This window comes from Colletotrichum lupini, chromosome 2 (genome assembly GCF_023278565.1).
Source record: "Colletotrichum lupini chromosome 2, complete sequence".
Taxonomy (NCBI): Eukaryota; Fungi; Ascomycota; class Sordariomycetes; order Glomerellales; family Glomerellaceae; genus Colletotrichum; species Colletotrichum lupini.
In genome coordinates, this window is record NC_064675.1 from 2725274 (window position 1) to 2745855 (window position 20582).

The window sequence follows — 20582 nt, forward strand, 5'->3', positions numbered from 1 at the left end:
TTTTTTTAATTACGCAGTACTTTTTTATATTATATTATTAAGCTCGTTCGTTACGCTAACTAATTAGGTAAGTAGTTATTATATAAATATTTCTTTTTACTAATTTAACTAGTTAATTTTTAATTACGGGCCGGCTATAGAAAAGTTGTTTAATAAAAAAGCTACTCGGAGTAATAATAAAAGGCTAGTTACTTAAGTAGTTTTATTAATTAACGTAGTTTAACGTAGTAAACGTCGACCTCTCGTGGGTAGTAAAGGGCTATAATTACTTAATTTTATATAATATTTAAGAATTACCTCTTTTTTTATTTATTTTTATAAGGTTAATTAATATAAATTTCTTATCCCGTATAGTATTAAAAGGTCGTCTCTTTTACGTAGCGAGATATTTTATTAATTTACGATAATAGAATTTAATTACTAATTAGTATTAGTATCCTTATTATAAGGTAATTAGTTCGAACCGTAGTTAATAAAAAGATTAATTAAACTATATAAATATTTACGTAGTAGGTATAAAAAGGAGGTTCTAACCGTAGGTTAGGCTAGCTATAATAATTATAAATAGGGCCCCTAATTAGCCCCTGCGCAGTCGGCTGTATGCCGCGGTCGAATTAGACTTTTAATCCGACATCACCATTATGGCGCTGGCGAATGCGAAGAAAGTGTCAATGGCGATTAATAACTACTCGCAGGCGAAGATCAACAGCAGTCTGTTTAACTTGAGACACGAGGCGCAGGCGTCACCCACACGACATTAACATGAGGAGGCCAAGGCTGGCGGGGTATCTGAAAAGGACAAAAAGCCTGGCGGTCCTACTTCAACCCAACCAATCATCAACAAGGCAAGCTTTTCGGGGCACGTTCGGTTCTGGATAGTATATCTATTCATTGACCTGCCCTCTGAGAAGGTCTCTACGACATGTGGGATCTTGGGAGACAAAGAGCCTAGCTACTGGACCACCTACATTCATGTCATTGTAGGATTCATGGTTTCACCTGTCCTTCTCGTTGCTCGCCTCATCCAGATTTTTCTTTACAACACAATCGATTTGGGGCGACTGGCCTGGGGTAAGTGTGATGCCCCACCTGACCGTTCTCACTACTGACTCACTCAAGGCCAATACAAGCTTTTTGTTACATCAGCAAAGCCGAAGAAGCAACAGTTGAAGCGGAATTGGCTGACAGACACCACGAGTATACATCGGTCGCTCAAGGAAAAGGTTGCAGAAGTGAAAGAACGCTTATCAGACCAGCAGATAAGTAAGAACGAACCGAGCAGGTATGGAGATACCGGTATGAAAGAGTCAAGATGAAGTGATACGTCTCACGAAGCTCCCTCTGCATATCATGTGTTGAGTACTGCTCATTTCAGTTACATACCGGTAAATGTCAAGAGCATTAGAGTGCGCGCCCATCAAGATTCGTAGTGTTATAAATCAAGTTGCTTCATTCTTTGAAACTTCTAGCTTGCACCCTCGTTCGATGTAACCACAGTCTCTCAAAATACTGTTCAAGAGCATCCGGCAAGACTCGTGTGATCAAAATTCTGAGACATCCTAGCTAAACAAGCTCACTGCTCAGTTTCCAACCTCAATAGTCTCCGTCTCCCACTCCCCTATCAAAGATCCTGCACCAGCACCGACAGACGTCAACTTCTCGGGGCTCTGCAACACTTCCTCCGTGGTCAGGCCAGGCCAGACAGCCATCCACCTCCCCTTCATCGCTACCTTGGCCTTGCCTGCCTCCCACACATCACCCGGCACTCTTGGCTCGCGAAGCTCAACAACTTGATCCGCGCTCTCACCGGGTCGCAATGTGATGAGCGACTCGGCGCCGGGCGGCATCTTGCGGTTGATCATGATGGCATGGGTCTCGATCGGCTCGGAGGCCCCAGCCGGCTGGATGGACACCTGGCCCAGACCGAGAACGGCGGGGTCAAGCGGGGAGTTCCATTTCAGGAGCGTCACGGGCGTGTCCGGGTGTGTGTTCTTGACGGACACTGAGACTTTCGGAGGCGAGGTGCCGGACTGAGACAGGCTCACCTCGAGGTTGTTGAGGAAGGATGAGGAGGAGTCAGAAGTCATTGTGAAGGATTGCAGTGGTGAATAAAAGTAGAATGTGAGTACGATGACGGCGCCGATGGCTAGGGCGGCCGGGAATGAAAGAGGCCCTCGGCTACGGTGATGAGGGTTCATGTATGATGACTCTTTTTTGACTAGGGGTGTTTGGAGAGTGAGAGTAAGCAATGTAGAATTGAGTGAGGTTTCTTCAGGTACGAGAGCTTCAGAGTTCAACGGGTTGATGGTGATGGAGGCAAAGTCTGTATGTTGGGTTGCTGGAAAGGTGATGATGAGTCCAGGGGGCCAAGAGAATCGAGATTTGAGAAAGAATGAGAACGATGACGATGTTGTGCCACGACAGTCTCCTGACAAAGCTCCAGACGAGTCCACTACGCAAGGAAGAGGAGGCAAATGGAGAATGCCTGATTGGATCGTCAACGGCTTTGATGCTCCTTTAGGCAGGTCGCAGAACCGATGAGAATCATGAAGGGAACGGACGTTTGTAGGATATTGGGGCTAGACCGAGCATGAATGCGGGGCAAATGTTTGTTACGTACACGCGCGTATGAGGTTGTCGCTGCCGAGATTAAAAGTTGCCCCGAGCGAGTCTGAATCAAAGCAGCGCCACTGTTGTTTAAATCAAAACGGCACGCAGCCAAGACCTTGCCAAGTCCACGTTTTGGTGTACGCCTGTCGGTAGTGAAAATAAACAGCTAATCAGAGTCGACCTGGCCCACTACTCTATTTACTTTAAACTCCGAACCCGGCACCTCCTACTCCATAACGACCTGTTAAGGCTCATATTAAGCTCACTAAAGGAGTGGGAGCCGCTTCTAAACCATCATAACCATGGCTCCCATTCGTACAACGAAGCAGCTGGGGATGGCTTCAGTTAAAGTAGTCTGTGTAGATCCGTTACGAGATGGCCCCGCTTGACACACCCACCTCTATCCGCGGCTGCGCGCTTCGGTTGGTGGAAGCCTCGTGTATCAGCTTTCCTGTTCGTCTCTATTTTGGACATGATCGGATAATTTCCATCCTCCCAACTTCGCACCCGCATCCCGAACCACTGGGACAATTCTCCGTGGTGGAACGTTGCCCCGGCTTCGCACCCGTATCCTTGAAGTTTCTTCTCCGTGATGCAATCTACTGTTCGTTTGAGGTCCCAAGACGGGTTACCTTCAGATCAGGGGGCTTCCCTCTCAGGAGTTATGGAGGAGCCATAAAGCCTTCCTCTCTCGCTGCTAACTATCCTTCCTCTTGAGAAGAATCCAGCATCTTCCAACGGCTTCGTCCTACACTCTCTTTAAAATCCCACCACCTTGCTTAGCCACCATGAAGGCCGCCACTGTCGTTTCTTGCCTCGCCGCCCTTGCCAACGGCGCTGCCGTCAACCTGGGCAGACGTGCGGAGCCCCTCGATGTGAAGATCGAGCAGGTCGGCAACAGTGAGCTGAATGCTAGCATCACCAACACCGGAAGCACGCCCCTTCGTGTTCTCAAGGCGGGCTCGATCCTCGATGGATCGCCCGTTGAGAAGGCCCAGTTCTCGACGAGCTCGGTCGATGGCACTGGTGGTAAGTCTAGACTACTCTTCATACACTCCAAAAGCAAACAGTATCTAACACTATCAATAGTCAGCAAGGTTGCCTTCACTGGCGTGCGAGTCTACGTTCACGATGCCGATCTCCCCGACTCTGCCTTCCAGACCATCGAGGCCGGCGAGGTCGTCAAGGTCCAGTGGGACGCCGCCCAGGTCCACGACCTCAGCAGCGGTGGCGACTTCAACATCTCCAGCACGGGATCCCTCCGCTACGCCGAGGAGGGCAGCAACAAGATTGCCGGCCAGGTCGTCTTTGACTCGGGCGTCCTCCAGGCCACCGTCGACGGCACCCAGGCCGCCTCGGTCCACGCCGCCTTCCACGAGTCCCTGAACGCCAAGCGCGTCACCATCCAGTCCGACTGCACCGGCACCAAGAAGACGGCCGTCACCGCCGCCCTCTCAAAGGCCAAGACCTACGCGACCAACGCCCAGACGGCCGCCAACGCCGGCACCCGCCTGCAGCAGTACTTCAAGTCGACCACGTCGAGCACAAAGTCCACCGTCGCCGGCATCTTTGGCAAGGCTGCCACCCTCCTCGGCAGCACGTCGAGCGGCGCCGGCCTCTACTGCACCGACGTCGGCAACTTCTGCAGCGACGGTGTCGTCGCCTACGCCCAGCCTGGCAGCGGCGGTTACATTGTCGTCTGCGACTACTTCTTCCAGTTCCCCGCCTCCACCACCTCGTGCCGCGCCACCGACCAGCCGTACGTCCTGGTTCACGAGTCCACCCACTTGACTGAGGTTGGCGGCACCGACGACGTCTGCTACGGCTACGAGGGCTGCGTCGACTCCCTCAGCACTTCCCAGGCATTGAACAATGCCGATTCCTTTGCCATGTACTCTCAGGGCATCCAGACCAACTGCTAAATGCGGTGGTCTACGATGGCTCGGGTTGAGACGTTTCTTTGTACAATATTAGCCAGCATTTAACATGTATCTATACCTTCCATGAACAAATATCACACCATTGATCAATCGTGCACTTGCCTTTTAATTAAGAACGTGATACATAGATGATGAGAAGACCTAGATGTTCGGTTTGGGTTGTAGTTATTCAAAATAGGGGTACAAACGAGAAGTGTTGGTTGAGTGGGGGTAATGCACGGGTTTAAGCACCTTGGGTTGCCCGCTAAACCATCAGTCCACGATCTAGTGCACCTCAACCGACAGCGAATGGTCGGGCCACTACTCAAACGCCAGAATACTGTAGCTCCTGCTGCCAAACCACATCTCAATGCCGTCTTCGCTTTCGTAAAGTATGGAGAATCACTTCAGGTCTTTCATGCGGGTCATTCGCAAGATTGACGACGCAGACGAGCTCATCCAATCGTTCTTAGCATCCGAGGAATTCATACTCTCTCAGAATGATGCCTCGCCGTCACTCGCTCCCCATGATCAGGAGCGTTTGCTCGACTTTCCAAATGCCGAAACTCAAGCAGCGAACATTGCTGAATCGACTAAGCTATCCAAAGAAGATCTCCTTGAGCGTGCTGTCGAGTCACCCTCGCAGCTGACCGCCGCAGAGATCTCTCTGCTCAAGAACCGCTACTGTATGGATATCTCGCCAGACGAGGAACATGAAGTCTCACGGGCAGCCGGGCTGATCATGGGACCCAATAGAATCTCAGAAGAGGAGTATGAACAAGCCCAGAAGCGTCTCGGGGCGGTACGCCACATGCTCTATGCAGAAAATGAAGAGAAAGCCATCAACAATGCTATCACAGAGCACTAGAGGCGCGAAAATGAATCATGGAAAGCGAGACAGAGGCAGGAGACTGAAAATGCCTTGTCCAAGGCGCGCCCATGGGTGAGACGTCTGTGGTAGGAGGACAAAGGGGAGAAGGTTTGGGGGTATGGCATGTTCATCGACCCAAAGGCGTTCGCCAACGACGAAGAAGCCGATAGGTACATGGCTCGGAGAGATGGCGTTCTATTCCACGCTCGCGACGCGGTTGGGGCGGGAAGCAGTGCCATCAATAACAAGTGGAAGTTGCAGAAGCTTGAGTGGCCTACCAGTGATGCTGCAGGTGGCGGCAAGGAGATGAGCGCCAGACAAGCTGTTGGTCGAGGCGACGCAGAAGAGGATACTAGTGAGCTGACTATTGACGAGGACCAGAGAGGTGGAAGAGAGGACGAAGAGAGACTCGCCAGCTTCCGCATCTTGCGTACAAGGTTCAAGTCCATCCGAGACAGAGGCACAAGGAGTCAAACACAAGAAGGGATCGTCTCTGGCGCACCTGTGTATTCAGAAACCAGTGCTCTAGAAGGCGGCATTATACGAAACGTCTTTCTGATGGTAGACAAGCCAAGCGTCAAATCGGTCCTTGGTGCACATAGGCTCGTCGACGACATGTGGGTTTGGGCTGTTGACCCTGGCCACGACGATGTGGACGAGACACTTACCACAAACGATGAACCACGGCAATCAGAGACGCCCAGAAGATACAGAGGATTCATGCGTGTACGGCTGCAACAGCTTGTCAATAACTTCTATGACGTGCGACGCTTTCACCAGAGAGAGTACACAATGAAGGAACTCTGGGAAGCCGCTCAGAAGAGCAAGCATCAAGCCTTTGTTTCAATCCATGATGTTGAGGCCCGGATTTGGAGTATTGATCGGTTCGTGGGAAGTGCCATGAGAGCGCAGCCACCGCGGATTGTATACGGACCTATACCAACGACTTCTGCCGAAAAGTTGGTTCACAAATAGATAGAGAATTGTCACCGAAATTTGATAGGTCCTTACTAAAAGCTAGTATTCAGACCGCTCCAGGCAATTGACTCGAGTTTCTCTGTAATGATTCGGATTCTTGGCATGCTGAAGGTAGTTCCAGTTTGATAGTTTGATAGTTTGAAGTGGGTTTTGGATTTTGAATCATACCTTGGTTGACTTTTAACCACGGCTGGCTGACAACTTCCTCCTAGGAAGGCTCTCTATTGTACCATTTTTCATTCCTATCTGCAACATAAGGTAAGAAAAACGTCTGAGAGTCACTCATCAAGTAACAGTACGGAACTTTCGTGGTTAACGCAGGCTGTCCCGACCTGTGCGCCTCATTTCTCTCCATGGCTTCCGCGGAGAATCGAATTCTTGGAGAAACATGGAGCCGCGAGTTTCAGGCAACACAACTGGGCGGTTGATTAATAGTGGGATACAGGCAATGTTTTACTCTTCCCCGGTACCCAGCTGCCGAAACTTTGATCTTTCTGTACGAAACTCTGAATCCCAATAGCGAGGATGCAACTCAACGTCACTCTGATAAAGAAAGTTCAGAGTAGACCTAGGAGCAATGCTTCCTACCAGACTCAGCTCGTCATTCAAGCATTGTCGACCGGTCCTGAAAACTTCTGAACATGCATCGTCTTCTCTTTCTGGCTACTTCTCTTTCATGAATCATTCCCATATCGTACTTGGCTCACTTACACAACTAACAGGACCTTCATCTGATAATAAGCCGCAGAGAACTTCATCTCAAGAATGTGCGGGATAACAGCCATCATCCAATCCGGCAGTCCGCAGAGTAATTCATTGGAACGACGCGCCGATGTGCAAAGTAAACTAACACGAAGCCTATCTCTCCTTCAGCATCGAGGGCCAGACGCAGAAGGAGCATGGATAAACAGCGACGCTACCGTCGGTACGCGTCATCTCAGCTCCATTGACTCGGGTTTTGGATTGTTTGCCAAACATTGACACAGTTACGAAGGTCTCGGCCACGCACGCCTCTCAATCATAGATCTTTCGCCAACGGGCCTTCAACTCTTGCACAGTGAAGACGAGAAAGTCCACGTCGTCGTGAACGGTGAGATCTACGACCACGTCGCAATCCGCGGTCGCTGCACCGCCGAGTTCGACTACAACTTCTCCGGGGGAGCGACAGCGAGGTCATTCTAGCTCTGTACCAAGACCACGGAGTCCCCGGGCTCTTTAAGCAACTGCGCGGCGAATTCGCCTTCGTCTTATATAATGACCAATCCGGTGATGTTATTGCCGCGAGGGACCGGTTCGGCATCAAGCCTCTTTTCTGTACGTACAGTACCGAGACGCCGGCCAAGCTCTTGATCGCCTCGGAGATCAAGGGGTTTCTGCCCATGGGGTGGGGGCCCGAGTGGGACGTCGATGTCATCTGCAGCGGTGCGGCGGTTCTAGGCGAAGGTACGCTGTTCAAGGGAGTGAAGAAGGTGTTGCCGGGGCATTGGGTGCGGTTCGGTCGAGATGGGAGCGTGACGCAGCATCGGTATTGGGATGCCGAGTATGTGGATAAGGTAAGTGGCTTCACATAAATGTATAAGCCGAACGGTGATTGATAGGCTTACAAGCTGTTTAGACCGTCAAAGAGACACGCAGTATGGATGAGATGGTCGACGGAGTTCGCGAGCGCTTAGTAGATGCCGTACGCCTCCGCCTCCAAGCCGATGTCCCCGTCGGCATCTATCTTTCAGGTGGTCTCGACTCGTCCATTGTGGCTGGTATAACAACGCAGCTCGTACGAGAAAGAGGAGTGAAGCTGGGGAACCAGGATATTAAAGATAGGATCACTTGCTTTAGCATCTCCTTTGCTTCTGATTCCCAGTATAACGAATACGGTAGGTCATTGGGTGCACCCACGCCCTAGATTCATGCTAACAACTTGACAAGACATTGCAGAACGCACAGAAGAATGGCTAGACTTGAACACTGTGAAAAAAGTCATGGACGAGGAAGAACTAGCAAAGCGCTTCGCCGACTTCGTATACCACACCGAGCACCACCACTTCGGCATGAACAGCGTCGGGAAGTACGCCCTCTCAGAGCTACCTCGCCAGCAAGGGATCCCCATCGTGCTGACGGGTGAGGGGGCAGATGAGCACTTTGCAGGGTACCTGTTCCTAGTCTCCGACTTCCTACGTGAGCCCGACGATGCCTTGCCGTTGACGGAGCTAACGAAGGATACCGAGCTTCGGGAAGCGCTAAACGAGTCCGCCGCAGCGCAGTTGCGAAGCATGTACAAAGGGATGGGCATGTTTGATCACTCCCGAACGGAAGAAAGCACCGCCTTCGACTCTCTCGCAGGCTTGAACGTCTTCATGGTCCAATGGCGAGGCTTTCCCTCATCGGACGTGTTTGCCCCCTGGGTGAGAGAAAAACAGAACACACTCAGCGTCTACGAAGCGATCCTCAACTCCATCCCCTCAGACGCCCAGGAGAAGATTCGAACGCGCTGGCACAGCCTCCACTCGGCGCTGTACGTCTTCCTAAAGACCTCCATGGCGAACATGGTCTTGACCTGTCTGGGCGACAGGTCGGAGATGGCGTATAGTATCGAGGCGCGTCTCCCATTCCTGGACCACGAGCTGGCGGAGTACGTCAATGGGCTTCCGCCGAGCGTCAAGATGAGCTATAGTAAGCCCGAGGATTCCATAGGAACCAATAACGACGAGAAAGAGAAGAGAAAGAAAGTAGCGCCTCGGAGCTTCTTCTGGGAGAACATGGCCGCCGTCCGAGATCGCATCATTGACAAGAAGGTCCTGCGGGAGGCGGGGCGGCCGTTCATCACGGACGAGATCTACCACCGCAAGAAGCACCCGTACTCGTCCCCATGGAAGTGGCCCGTGGGAGGGCCGGTACAGCGAATGTTTAGGGGGTTGCTGACGAAAGAGGCGGTCGAATGCCTTGGCTTTGTCGACTTTGGGAGCATATCACGGTGTCTTGAGACTGCATTTGGTGGAAGCGGTGACCCCGCAGCGTTCAGGAAGATACTTGTCGTCGGTGCCTGGGTGGTTTTGAGTCAGAAATTTGGCGTGAAACCGGCCAGATCTCAGAGATAGATCAATAAGGGACGCTGAAGGGGGTGATTTGCTGCTGCGGCACTTGATGCGTTCTGTCAGGGTGAGGAGAAGACACCGCGCGCTTGGATTGAAGTCATTGACTTTCAGAGTCGCACAACCATATCAGCTGCTCAGACCGCACGAGATAGTATCAAGCCAAAATTCCGCAAGAAAGAAAGAGCTGGATCGAGGGCATGCCGTAGGTTACGGGCAAGATGCCGTGATGTCTTTAGGGCTCCACTTTGAGCTTGTCTTCTTTCCGTCGTGTCCGCGGAAAGGGTAGCTACCTTCTTATTATGCCATGCCTCTGGCATCTCAACAGCAAGACGCACCGGTGTTCAAGCGTATTCGCGCAACTAAATACGAGAGTTCCAATTCTCTCTACCCAGATGTCAATGGCTTAGCCATTTCCCGGCTCTCAGCTCCGGTCACCCGAAGGGTGAGTAAGTAGTGATCGGCAGCCCTGGTCCTCACCTCCATCATGAACCATTGGCTTCAATTATCAACTTCGTACCGCCAAGAAAGCAGATGAACTGACCGAGCATATTTCTATCCCCTTATGGCTATATCTTTCGACGGTACGGTGAAGCAACTGAGGGGAGCCGTGGTAAAATTTATGTGCAAGTGAAACCTGCGTCTAGATGTCTCGCCGTTTACGGGTGTCAAACGAGATTAAGAGTAATTGCAGGCAAGCAGGACCAAGTAGTCCAACAACACCACGATGCAAAGTTACGACACTTCCGAACAGATCGCAATACTTGCTACGCCGGCAGTGCTTCCCGCCCTGGCTTACACAACGGTTGGACGGATTCGGTTGACGCCTGCAACGATCCGGCAAGTTACCTCATACATCGCGCGAGTGAAAGTAGGCATAAGTCTGTAAGGAGAAGCAAGAAACGAACCTCTCGCAGATCGCAAAAGATCAACACCATGTCATACTAAAAGCACCTTGACAACCCCGCCAAGCTAACAAGACGCTAGAATCTTGTATCCCGATCTGGCATCATCCAAGTACGCGTCAATGAGCGGGAGTAACGAGACACCTGCGCGGGGTGCCGTTGATCAACAGAGGGGAAGTGAGACAGCAAAGCCGGTCTCAGTTCTCCGGCAGCGGTACGGCAACGGGCCGTGACTAGTGCCCGCTCCCTGCTCCTCCTCCCCGTTGACGTTGATAGCTCTTGACCTTCAGTTCGTGCGTCGTTGAGATCAAGGAGAGAAAGGGGGAGAGGGCGGTCTGGTTCGTCTATAAATGAGCCAGGAATCCTCAGATGGGGATGAGTAGAATCAGGCTCTTCTTGACCATCAAGCACTCAGATTCCAGTTCGAAACCCAAACAAAGACTTCTTTACTCTTCCTAAACTTTCTAGCAAAACATCACCCATCATGCCGGGTCTCCCCACTGCCACTGACGAGGAAGTCGGCTTCCAGCCGATCCCGTCAAACCCCTACCTCAAGCAGCCGGGATCCGTTCCAGGCTCGATCTCCAGAGGCAGCAAGTCCTCGTGGGGTTCCTTCATGCCCCCCAACACCTACGAGCCCGTTGCAGACGAAGGAATCATCCACTTCAACCCCATCATCATCCTCTTCATGTCCCTTATTCCAAAGGACAACCTTACCAAGGCTGTTCAGTCGGCACTGGGGAAAATCCCAGAATTCATGGCGAAAATGGGCATCGAAGACGCAGACACATTCTACAAGTTTGCCAACGACATGCTCAAGTGGACTCCCACTGAGAACGTCCAGGCCAAGGATGTGTACGACATCCTGTGCCTGTTCTACTTCATCCTCGACCAGCAGCCGCTGCTGCGCGAGCAGACGCTCGTCCACCCGAGCTCGGTTGGGTTGCCGCTGACCCCGCTATCGAGCTGGATCGTGGTGTTTGCGCAGCTCATCGGGCTCTTCATGGACACGCCGGCGTCCATCAACGAGAAGACCTTCCAGACGTTTGTCGACTCGCCAAAGTACATGATCAAAGAAGAGGCACTCATCCCCGAAGGCGGCTTCCGCACCTTCAACGACTTCTTCTCCCGCCACCTCAAGCCGGGCGTGAGACCCATTGCGGATCAGGACGATGATAGGGTCATCACTTACCCTGCGGACTGCACCTACGACAATTCGCTCTACAACCAGAGCATCGTCAACGTTCAGGACACGGGTATCATTGAGATCAAGGGCCTCCCCTGGACCATCGGAGCCCTGCTCCAGGGCAGCGAGTATGCGGACTGTTTCCACGGGGGCGTCTGGATGCATGCCTTCTTGAACACGTTCAACTACCACCGGCAGCACGCGCCCGTCTCCGGGACAGTCATCGAGGCCAAGAACATCCAGGGAGCGGCGTACCTCGAAGTGGACCAACAGTGTCGTCCGATCCGCAAGCTCTTCGTGACGGCCGAGGACATTGAGAAGGACCCCAACTGCCGGCCTGAGGCGCCCGACTCCCCGGGCTACCAGTTCCTCCAGACGAGAGGCCTGGTAATCATTGACAATCCGGTGCTCGGCAAGGTGGCCGTGCTGCCGATTGGCATGGCCATGGTCTCGTCGGTCAAGCTATCGGTCCGCGTGGGACAGAAGCTGCAGAAGGGCCAGGAGATCTCGACGTTCTTGTTTGGCGGGTCGGACATCATCTGCGTGTTTGAGCCGCGTGCCAAGTTGACGCCTGAGCACTTTGTGCCGTCGCCCAAGGACGACTACTCGAGATACGGGAGTGTGTTGGCGAAGGCGCCTGGGCAGGGCTCGAATGGGACTTCGAATGGATACCACTGATTGGGTTAGTTGGCTCAGGCTCATGTCTGTACTCGCACGCAGTAGCTCCCGAATGGTGATATCTGAAATCTGAATTCTGAATCTTGCTGAGAGAGTGAATGACTCTTCCTTTCCCTTCTGCATTCGCCGCGTTTCCGAAGTGGTCTGTGAAAGAGGACGGGGTTCTCAAAGTGTCCATGACTCCGAGAGTGACACAAACGTTGTTCGTGCCCAACAGTGGATTTCTTCTTTTCGTGGCCTGGCAAACCGGCCCAGAGGCCTCCACAGCTCGAGGTGGCGGCCACGGCGAGCCTCATGTTTTCAGAGTCGCGGTCTGTTCTTGAAACAAACTCAGCTCGGCGGAGACCAGACGGGAGGAGGACGAAGACCTCGGAAAGTAGAGATGCAAGGCGAAGAAGCGGACCGGCCCGTATAAGATGGAGAAAACTGCATTTCAAGGCAAATGGATCAAAAGGCGGTGACTATATTTTCCAAGATATGCATGGAAAAGGAGAAAGGTGATGCAGGTTTGCGGCTCTCTCGTATTCAGGGGTAAATGCGGAATGTCAGCCTCAATGAGAAAACGGAAGGCAGGAGAAACAAAAAGTACGTAGATGGATGCTTATTGAATGGCTGGGAAAACGGAGTCGGGCAAAGGTGTGTGTGAGGTTGGGTGACGTTGCAAAGCCACTTGCGCTTGTGCAGCTTGACGTGTCCGACGGTGGGACAAACCGACAACGCTTTGATGTTGAAGCATCCAGGCACAGGCTGCTGCATCTGTTTGCTGGTTCGGTGGTTCCGTTAAGATGCAGCTTCTTTTCGGGTACAGATGACTCATTGCTACATCCGAGACATTTCTTGCATGTTTCTTTCTGTTGTCTTCTTTCCTCGCCGTTTCATCTTGCCCTGTGTTGAGAAAATCGCCATCATCGAGAAAAGGCAGGAACGTATATTCGTACCTACCTACGGTAGACTTGGGTACCTAGGAAGTACGGATAATCGCGCCTGCCAGGTTCATCCAAAAATTAATTAACCCCCAGCCACCTGTTTGCGCGATTCTATGGAGAACTCTCCTAAATAAGTGGAATCCGTCACGTGCGATAAGAGCTTCAACCTATCGATAAGCTGCTGACCGTCGCTGAGCCAGGGGTGTGGCGCCAAGGAGGACCGCGTTACCCCGCGCAACCACGTCTGCGAGTCTGCAAGGACCGTCTCTCGCTGACACCTGGAACTGGAACCAGGTTGATGCTGCTGCCGCTGGGTGGTGAGCTCACAGACTGGCCAACCCACTCCTCCCGCCCGTCTCTCTCTTTTTTCTTGGGACCGCCTGCCTTGCCTTACCTTACCTTAGTCTCTCTTCACTAAAGATAGTACCTGAGGTCTATCTTGAGAGATTTCTTTGTTCTACTTCAATTTTTTCCTGAGTTGAAGCAGAAGAATAATCGTCTTCTTTTGCTTCACACTTTCACCAACACCGAGAAACCACCCCCACTCACCTCCGGACGTCTCACCGACCGGCTCACAGAGACCCTCCCAACCCCCCTCCAAGACAAACACATTCCTCGGGGGTCCCTTCCTTTCGAGTCGAGTCGCCCACGATAGAGACACCAAACGCATTCAGTCAATCCCGCATTCCTCAAATCTATCGACCCCGAACTGAAGGTCCGCTTCGCCCGTCGTCGCCATCATGGCGCCGGCAGATGGGTTCTCGGCGCCCGGCGTCGCTTCCTACGACTCCAACACCATGACCGTTGGTGATGGTACCTGGGACTTTAGCAAGAACACATTCTTGTTGCCTAACCTCGTCGGCCTCAATTTTGAGACGATGCAGTACAATGGTGAGAATACCTTACTCTCAAACACGGCGCATTCGCTGTGGCAGCCTGCCCGACTAACACGCGACCACCCACAGGCATGGGCAATCGCTTCTCGACCGTCGCTCAGTACCATACTCTCGTACTCGCCCACGGCGTCATGGCCGCCATCATCTTCCTCCTCATCGTGCCATTATCCGTCTTTACCGCCCGCTTCTATACAGCGAAACCAGGCTACGCGATACCTTACCATGCCCAACTCAATATCCTCGCTGCGCTTATGCTCGTCGCCGTCTTCGTCCTGGGCTGGTTCGCCGTTGGCCCCGAAAGAAGTTGGACCAACCCCCACCACGCAATCGGCCTCGCCATCTTCATCATGTTCCTCCTCCAAATCATCGGCGGCCGGCTTGTGAGACATATTAGGGGACGTTCGCTCCGCAAAATGTTTCACCGCTGGAGTGGTCGACTCATTGCGCTTCTCGGCATCATCCAGGTTCCTCTTGGTCTGACCCTGTACGGCTCGCCCAAGTGGACCTTCATCATCTTCTCCCTCTGGCTGGCTTTTCTGCTCCTCATCTACTTTATCCTGAGCTACCGCGCCGAGGGTGCAGACCACCACCGTGGCCGTGAGACCTACATCAGTGGAGGTCGCTCCGAAGGCCCGAGTGGCATCACCGAGTCAGAGTACTACAGCGACGTCTACACTGAGAAGACCAAAAAGGACCGGAAATGGCTGGCGCCCCTCGCCGCGGGTGCGACCATTGCCGCTCTCTTCAGTCGCAAGAAGCACAAGGAGAAGGAGAAGGAGCTCAGCCGGGAGAGATCGCGATCAAGGAGCCGCAGTCGTGGGCCGGAGGTTATCGGTTCCCGGCGTGGATCCGCGAGCTATCTCACATCCAGACGGGGCTCAGGCACATACCTCGAAGACGAAAAGTTCACCGAAGTCGATTCTCGACGGGATGACAAGAAGTCGGGAGGCTTCCTGTCTAAGCTGGCCGGCATTGGTGCTGTCCTAGGCGCTGGCAAACTCGTGTCGAACCTGATGAAGCGCAAGGAAAAGCGGACTTATGACGAAGAGTACTCGGCCGTATCTGTTGAGACCCCGAGACGCCGCCCGAGTCGAAGTTACCCTGCTACGAGTGAATACACTGATTACACGGATTGGACCGAGGATACTCCGCCACCGAGGCGTCCCCGAGACGGCCCCATCCTGCCAGCACCTGGAGGACCGACAGCGGCAGCCGCGGCTCTGAGCGCCGCTGAACCGCGAACCAACCGCCCACCACACGCCAGGACCCGATCGCAGTACAGTTTCGAGGACTCGGAATATTCGTCATACGTCAGCCCATCCAGACGGAGAGATGACCAGCCCGCCGCCGCCGGTGGGGCCGGAAAGGGCATCCTCGCCGGCCTTGGCCTAGGATGGTTCGCTAAGAAAATGGCCGACCGGAAGGCGAAGCGCGCCGAGGAGCAAAGAATCCGAGAAGAGGAGGACATGAGATCTGGTATCACAGGCTCGAGGTACACGGGAGACGGCTTCCACTCGCCCTCTCGCGATCGGAGAGGCTCCCGCCGCATGAGCGGACGTCGGCCACGACCTCCCATGTCTGCCTTGAGCACCGAGATCACACAAATGACCGAATCCTCCGAACTGGAACCTCGACCTCCCGGTACTGGGTACGGCGGCCCACCGATGCCACCCCTCTCCGCCGGTCCCCCACCCCCACCTGGCGCTCCAGGAATCTACCCAGTCGGCGACCACTCCCGCACAACTTACTCCAGACACGAAGTCGTTGAGTCCGGTATCAGCATGCCCTCGATGCCTCCCGACCCAGCAGGCGTTCTTCACCGTGAATCTGAAACCGACATCTATGGCTCGCCTAGCGGCCGGCCCCGACGCCGCGACTCATCCAAACGCAGGCGAGCCGGCGAAGAAGCTGCCGCCGCCGCCGTCGCGTCAGCGAGCGTTCTTGCCGCCGAAGAGAACGCCCGCCGCCACCGCGCCCAGTCCGAGCGCTCGCAACCTGTGAGCGTTAAGGTCCGAGTCCATGACGACAAGGATAGGAACGTCACGTTGCGGAGGCTGACGGAGGAAGAAGCCGCAGCAAGCAGGCGCGGGGACAGGAGGAGGCGGGCCGGATCCGTGAGCAGTCTCTACGGCAGCGAAGTCGGCAGCGGACGGCGGTACCGTCGGGACTCGAGCCAGAGGAGAGCAGAATCAGCAGTAGAACGATTAGCAGAGAGCGGAGGACGAGACGGCAGTCTACCACCGCCGAACCCTGCTTTCGCCGCGGGGCGGCAACCGAAAGACTCGGCATATTACTCTGGCGGCCCACCGCCGCCGCCACCGGGCGTGATGATGGGTGAAGGAAACGTCTCGAGCATAGGCAGCGAGAATACCCACGGTACATGGAGCCAAATGAGCCCTTCGCCCAGCGCGGCAGACAATCTGAAGACTAACCCCGTCGAAACCGCAGCAGCCGATAATCGTCGTAGACGCAGGCAGGAGCGTAGACGGAGCAGCGCGAGTCGCCCCACGGGCGCCGACATGTTTGATTAAAGTTGCCTCTAGAGTAAGGGGTAGAAAAAGAGCTTTTTTTTAGAAAAACCCTGCCACAGCCTCAAGCGCAAACGACGAACGCATTTTCCACACGAGGTCCATTACACCTCATCCGCCTATATCACCCTCTATCACGACCGAGACGACGTCAATATTGAACCCTTTTCTCTTCTACCGAACATGACAGGGTTCGGTAAGTATGATCTGATTGCAGAACAGCAAGCTATGAGGCGAAGGAGAGCAGAAGAAACACGAAATGAGAAAGAATGCATTGGGTCGGGGGGTTCAGATTCGAACCCCCCGAAAGGAGTTTGGTCATGTTTGATTTTTGCGGCATGAAACTGGTTGGGGGGGCATTTTCTCACACACGTCGTGGGAGTCAGAGAATCAGACTCTGTTCATCTCTCGTGTGTTGTTGCCGTTTTTATAAATGTATGGGAGGGTGGACGGAGGCCACCTTTCCGAATGAGATGATTGTACGAGAAGAATAACGCAAAGAATGGTGGATGAGGTGTGGGTATAATTGGACAAAAAAATAAAATAAGAATCACTCCATCAATATTTCATGTCTACATGTAACCTCGCACAGTATCGCTAAACAACGCAAGTGAACATGGTCATCGCTGCATCTGGAATGTTATTGTGTCGGCTGCGTGCCGTTATCATTCTAAGCAGCTAAAGCTGCTTCTTATGTATCGTGTGGTCTACAGCCTCATGACCCCTTCCTCCTCTCGCATTCTAGAAGTGGTGGTGAAGGACAAAAGGAAAATCGCCCCTATGCGTTCCCCATCATCCCATCGCTGTTGCTCCCCTGATGCGCTCCGTGTTAACCGATCCAAAAATATCCCAACTCGAGAATTCATAAGTGAAAAGAAGAAGAAAAAGTGGCGTGGCAAACCCTTTTCCGCCTCGGTGGTCATGTCATGCCCAAACTCCTTGCATGTTTCCCAAATCCAACCCAATTACAAAGTGGAAACCTCGTTCCCCTTCGTTCAAGCGCCGCAAAACCCAACGCCAAATGAGTGTATTTCCAAGCACTTTTAATACTCGGCACCACCAAAACTCTTGTTCCTTGTGAGGGTCGCACGCTTGATACTGGCTCGCGGGAGATGCTCGTAGCTCTTATTGCGGCTGCGACCCGTGCCGGGACGGATTCCGGGAGTGGCAGGATCACCCTCCTCGGCCGCGACCATGGCGTCTGCTGGCAAGGAGGCGCTTTCCTTGATGCTCGCAACGAAGAAGGAAGAGATAAGCACAGCGATACCGCCGAGGGCCAATACGATAGCGATGGAGTGATCGCCTGGAGTACCGCGAGGCTTCTGCCAAATTCTGAAGATGATGCTGGATCCGACGGTGGCAATGATTTGGGGCGCAGCGATGGCCATGTTGTGAATGCCCAAAATGACGCCGGCCTGGTCTGCCTCCTCACTGTCGCTCAAATCGGTCTGGTCTGAGTCGGCGGTAGAGTCGACGGTGGAGGGCGACGCCGGGCCATCGCCTCTGCTGGGGCTGAATTGCCGTTGCTTTCTCTGGCGAATCTTTGCATCCCTCCGGCTGATCTCAGCGCTGATGATGGCCCAGGGTGCCCAAAGTGTCATTGCCCAGGTAATTCCGACCAAACCGATCAAGGCCGTGGCTGCTTCTACCGTACGAACAATGACGGTGCAGAACATGGCGCCCGAGAAGAGAATCAGAGATGCAAACCAAGCCCGCTTTAGGGTGAACCCGGGGATCTGCAGGCGATCCAACCAAGACGCCTTTTCATCACCGAACTCTCCACTGTCACTGTCTCCTGGGAGATCACCAAGTGGTTGACTGTCGTAGGTGGGTGCGACGAAAAAGGGGAGAAAGACGTTCGTAAGCAAGCTGACGACGGAATTGATGAGCAGAGCAAAGGTTCCGATACGAGTTGCTCTTTCGTATAGCTGATCGAGTTCCTCCGGCGTCATGTGGGGGTTAGCCTCCAGGTACGGCTCAACATAAATCTCACCAATATACGAGGAGGTGTAGAAAAGAAGCGGGAAAAAGCCGACCCATGCGCATAATTGGACTTGGCAAACCCTCCTGATCTGAGGCGGCAGACGCTTGATTGATTTAAAGATTTTGCCGAAGAAGGAGAATACACCAGGCTTGCCCGAAGCTGGCGGGCCTTCCAGTCGAGGGTCGCGCTCCTTGATCAACGTGGTGCTCACTGCAATAGTCGCCGCAAGGGCAATGCTGGCGATGGCGCATAGCACCTTGAACTGGCTGTCACCCAGAAACCAAAGGTACGTAGGGAGGTTGATGTAGCCAGCAATGTAGCCGACAATGTTTCCGAAACCGGTGATGCGACTCGCCATGGCGTTGGCAGCTTCTTGCTGGTGAGCCGGAGCACAGTCCACGATGAAAGCTCGAATAGAAGCCTGCACGGTGTTGATGGCGAAATCGAGGACGTAAATGCCCACCACGGCCACACAAATAATGGTGTTCTTGACGGCGACAGATTCGACATCAGCGCCAAAGAGGCTCATGATACCACCTACAATTTCTCTAGTCCATGCCAGGAACATTAGAGAGATGATAGTCGCGATAGCCCCGCCAACCATGAAGGGTTTCCGCTTGCCCCACGAGAGTCGGCAATTGTCGCTGAGCATACCGACATAGGGCTGAACCAAGGTGCCGGTAAGCGGGCCAGCAATCCACACCAGGGCCATCAGCGACTTGCTCAATCCAAGGGATAGCAAATAGGGAGACCCATTGGACAACTCGACAGACCAGGCGATTTGCAAACCACCGATACTAATGGTCAGGAGAATCAGGTACCATACGCTCTTGGTTTGCTGTGTATCTTCCTGCTGCGCTGCCAGTACCGCATGATGATCAAAGTAGCCTTCATCGTCGTTGTTGGAGGAGAGCAGCGGCGATCGCTCACTGCGTACGCCTCTCTCCTTGGGATTCGACGGTGCAGATTCGGTGCTCTGGGCGATTGATGGCATCGGACGGCCCCTCCTGGGGGACTGAGACTGAGATGAAGGCATCTCTTCGGTCGTTGAGCGTCAAGCCGCGACGACTCGGAAGTGAAGCGATTCGGAAAGTCGATTTCGGACAGGCCCACTAGCGGGGCAAGCTGGGGAAGCGTTCGTTCAATGCGGGGAGGTCGGCTCGATCGATTGACTGACGAACCTTTAGACTGGGTCGGCTAATTGACAGGCGACAGAAGAGTATATAAATGGCGGATCGAATTTGCAATGGCAATGACAAGTGTTTGTTCGTTGCCGGGTTGGGCAGAAAAAGAAGTTGTGTTGTCACGCGGTCAAGTAGGAGGATGCCACGAGACCCCCGAACACGGGCTGCTGGTACAAGGTGATTCGATTTCTGACGATGACAGAGCGGTGGCAGGAGTGTGCGTCATTCGCTGGGCTGGAAACTGCGCCCTGGCTGAATGACCAACTGTCTGGTGCAGGTCGGTTCCTGATTCGAGCCCAGGCTATGCGGTTCGATGCAGGCGAGGGCAAATGAGGAGCTGTACCGTCTGTTGAGGTGGTGTGCTAGGGTTGCGCCTGGATGTCCGAGTACCTAGTACTAGGGTAAGAATAGGCCTGGTTCCGAGTCTCGACTCGACAAGCAATGTAGCGGACAGCGGGAGAGCGGCAGCCAAATGCACCGTCTTGGGACTGCTGGCAGTGGCAGATAGAACCAGGGGCGAATTTGCAGATGAACTGGCGGAGAGAGGCGAATGAGATACGAATACAACTGGTGTTGATGGTGAACGGGCTGAAGCGTTGTCTCGATCCGTCTCTTTGCTTGATGGCCTAGGGAGCCTGAGACTGGACGGGGAAAGCAGCTAAATGCGACCTCGGGCAGGTTAGGTTGGCGTGGTCGGATGGATAAAGACTGCACGTGGCGAAAAGGAAGAGCAACTGATGGTCGAGACACATGCAACGTTGAAAAGAGATGGTGAGGGGGAGGGAAGGGAAAGGAGATGTTATTATTTATTCGCCTGGTTCCGAGCAA

At 53.5% G+C, this 20582-nt stretch overlaps 9 protein-coding genes across 9 annotated transcripts; 7 read left to right on the plus strand and 2 right to left on the minus strand.

The window, feature by feature from the left end:
• Positions 1-641: 641 nt before the first annotated feature.
• On the plus strand, positions 642-1541 carry CLUP02_03099 (uncharacterized protein; the record flags this gene model as incomplete). Its single annotated transcript, XM_049282126.1, has 5 exons — positions 642-665; positions 768-1071; positions 1120-1282; positions 1361-1406; positions 1470-1541. The coding sequence occupies 5 exons, from the start codon at positions 642-644 to the stop codon at positions 1539-1541; spliced, it is 609 nt and encodes a 202-aa protein (XP_049139269.1).
• Positions 1542-1580: 39 nt separating this feature from the next.
• CLUP02_03100 (uncharacterized protein) lies at positions 1581-2198 on the minus strand (the record flags this gene model as incomplete). Its single annotated transcript, XM_049282127.1, has 1 exon — positions 1581-2198. The coding sequence occupies one exon, from the start codon at positions 2196-2198 to the stop codon at positions 1581-1583; it is 618 nt and encodes a 205-aa protein (XP_049139270.1).
• A 1200-nt stretch (positions 2199-3398) lies between these two features.
• On the plus strand, positions 3399-4532 carry CLUP02_03101 (metalloproteinase; the record flags this gene model as incomplete). The annotated part of the gene is made up of 2 exons (XM_049282128.1): positions 3399-3639; positions 3700-4532. 2 exons carry the CDS (start codon positions 3399-3401, stop codon positions 4530-4532), a joined length of 1074 nt encoding a protein of 357 aa, XP_049139271.1.
• A 391-nt stretch (positions 4533-4923) lies between these two features.
• CLUP02_03102 (uncharacterized protein) lies at positions 4924-6375 on the plus strand (the record flags this gene model as incomplete). Its single annotated transcript, XM_049282129.1, has 2 exons — positions 4924-5331; positions 5491-6375. The coding sequence occupies 2 exons, from the start codon at positions 4924-4926 to the stop codon at positions 6373-6375; spliced, it is 1293 nt and encodes a 430-aa protein (XP_049139272.1).
• Positions 6376-7143: 768 nt separating this feature from the next.
• Positions 7144-9473, plus strand: CLUP02_03103 (asparagine synthetase; the record flags this gene model as incomplete). The annotated part of the gene is made up of 5 exons (XM_049282130.1): positions 7144-7303; positions 7373-7550; positions 7703-7931; positions 7994-8252; positions 8305-9473. The coding sequence occupies 5 exons, from the start codon at positions 7144-7146 to the stop codon at positions 9471-9473; spliced, it is 1995 nt and encodes a 664-aa protein (XP_049139273.1).
• A 1383-nt stretch (positions 9474-10856) lies between these two features.
• CLUP02_03104 (phosphatidylserine decarboxylase) lies at positions 10857-12236 on the plus strand (the record flags this gene model as incomplete). The annotated part of the gene is made up of 1 exon (XM_049282131.1): positions 10857-12236. One exon carries the CDS (start codon positions 10857-10859, stop codon positions 12234-12236), a length of 1380 nt encoding a protein of 459 aa, XP_049139274.1.
• Positions 12237-12334: 98 nt separating this feature from the next.
• Positions 12335-12651, plus strand: CLUP02_03105 (uncharacterized protein; the record flags this gene model as incomplete). Its single annotated transcript, XM_049282132.1, has 2 exons — positions 12335-12547; positions 12571-12651. 2 exons carry the CDS (start codon positions 12335-12337, stop codon positions 12649-12651), a joined length of 294 nt encoding a protein of 97 aa, XP_049139275.1.
• Positions 12652-13902: 1251 nt separating this feature from the next.
• On the plus strand, positions 13903-16849 carry CLUP02_03106 (uncharacterized protein; the record flags this gene model as incomplete). Its single annotated transcript, XM_049282133.1, has 4 exons — positions 13903-14053; positions 14128-16579; positions 16649-16782; positions 16809-16849. 4 exons carry the CDS (start codon positions 13903-13905, stop codon positions 16847-16849), a joined length of 2778 nt encoding a protein of 925 aa, XP_049139276.1.
• A 780-nt stretch (positions 16850-17629) lies between these two features.
• CLUP02_03107 (general alpha-glucoside permease) lies at positions 17630-20506 on the minus strand (the record flags this gene model as incomplete). Its single annotated transcript, XM_049282134.1, has 6 exons — positions 17630-19577; positions 19637-19695; positions 19752-19767; positions 19878-20100; positions 20191-20342; positions 20397-20506. 6 exons carry the CDS (start codon positions 20504-20506, stop codon positions 17630-17632), a joined length of 2508 nt encoding a protein of 835 aa, XP_049139277.1.
• Positions 20507-20582: the final 76 nt, after the last annotated feature.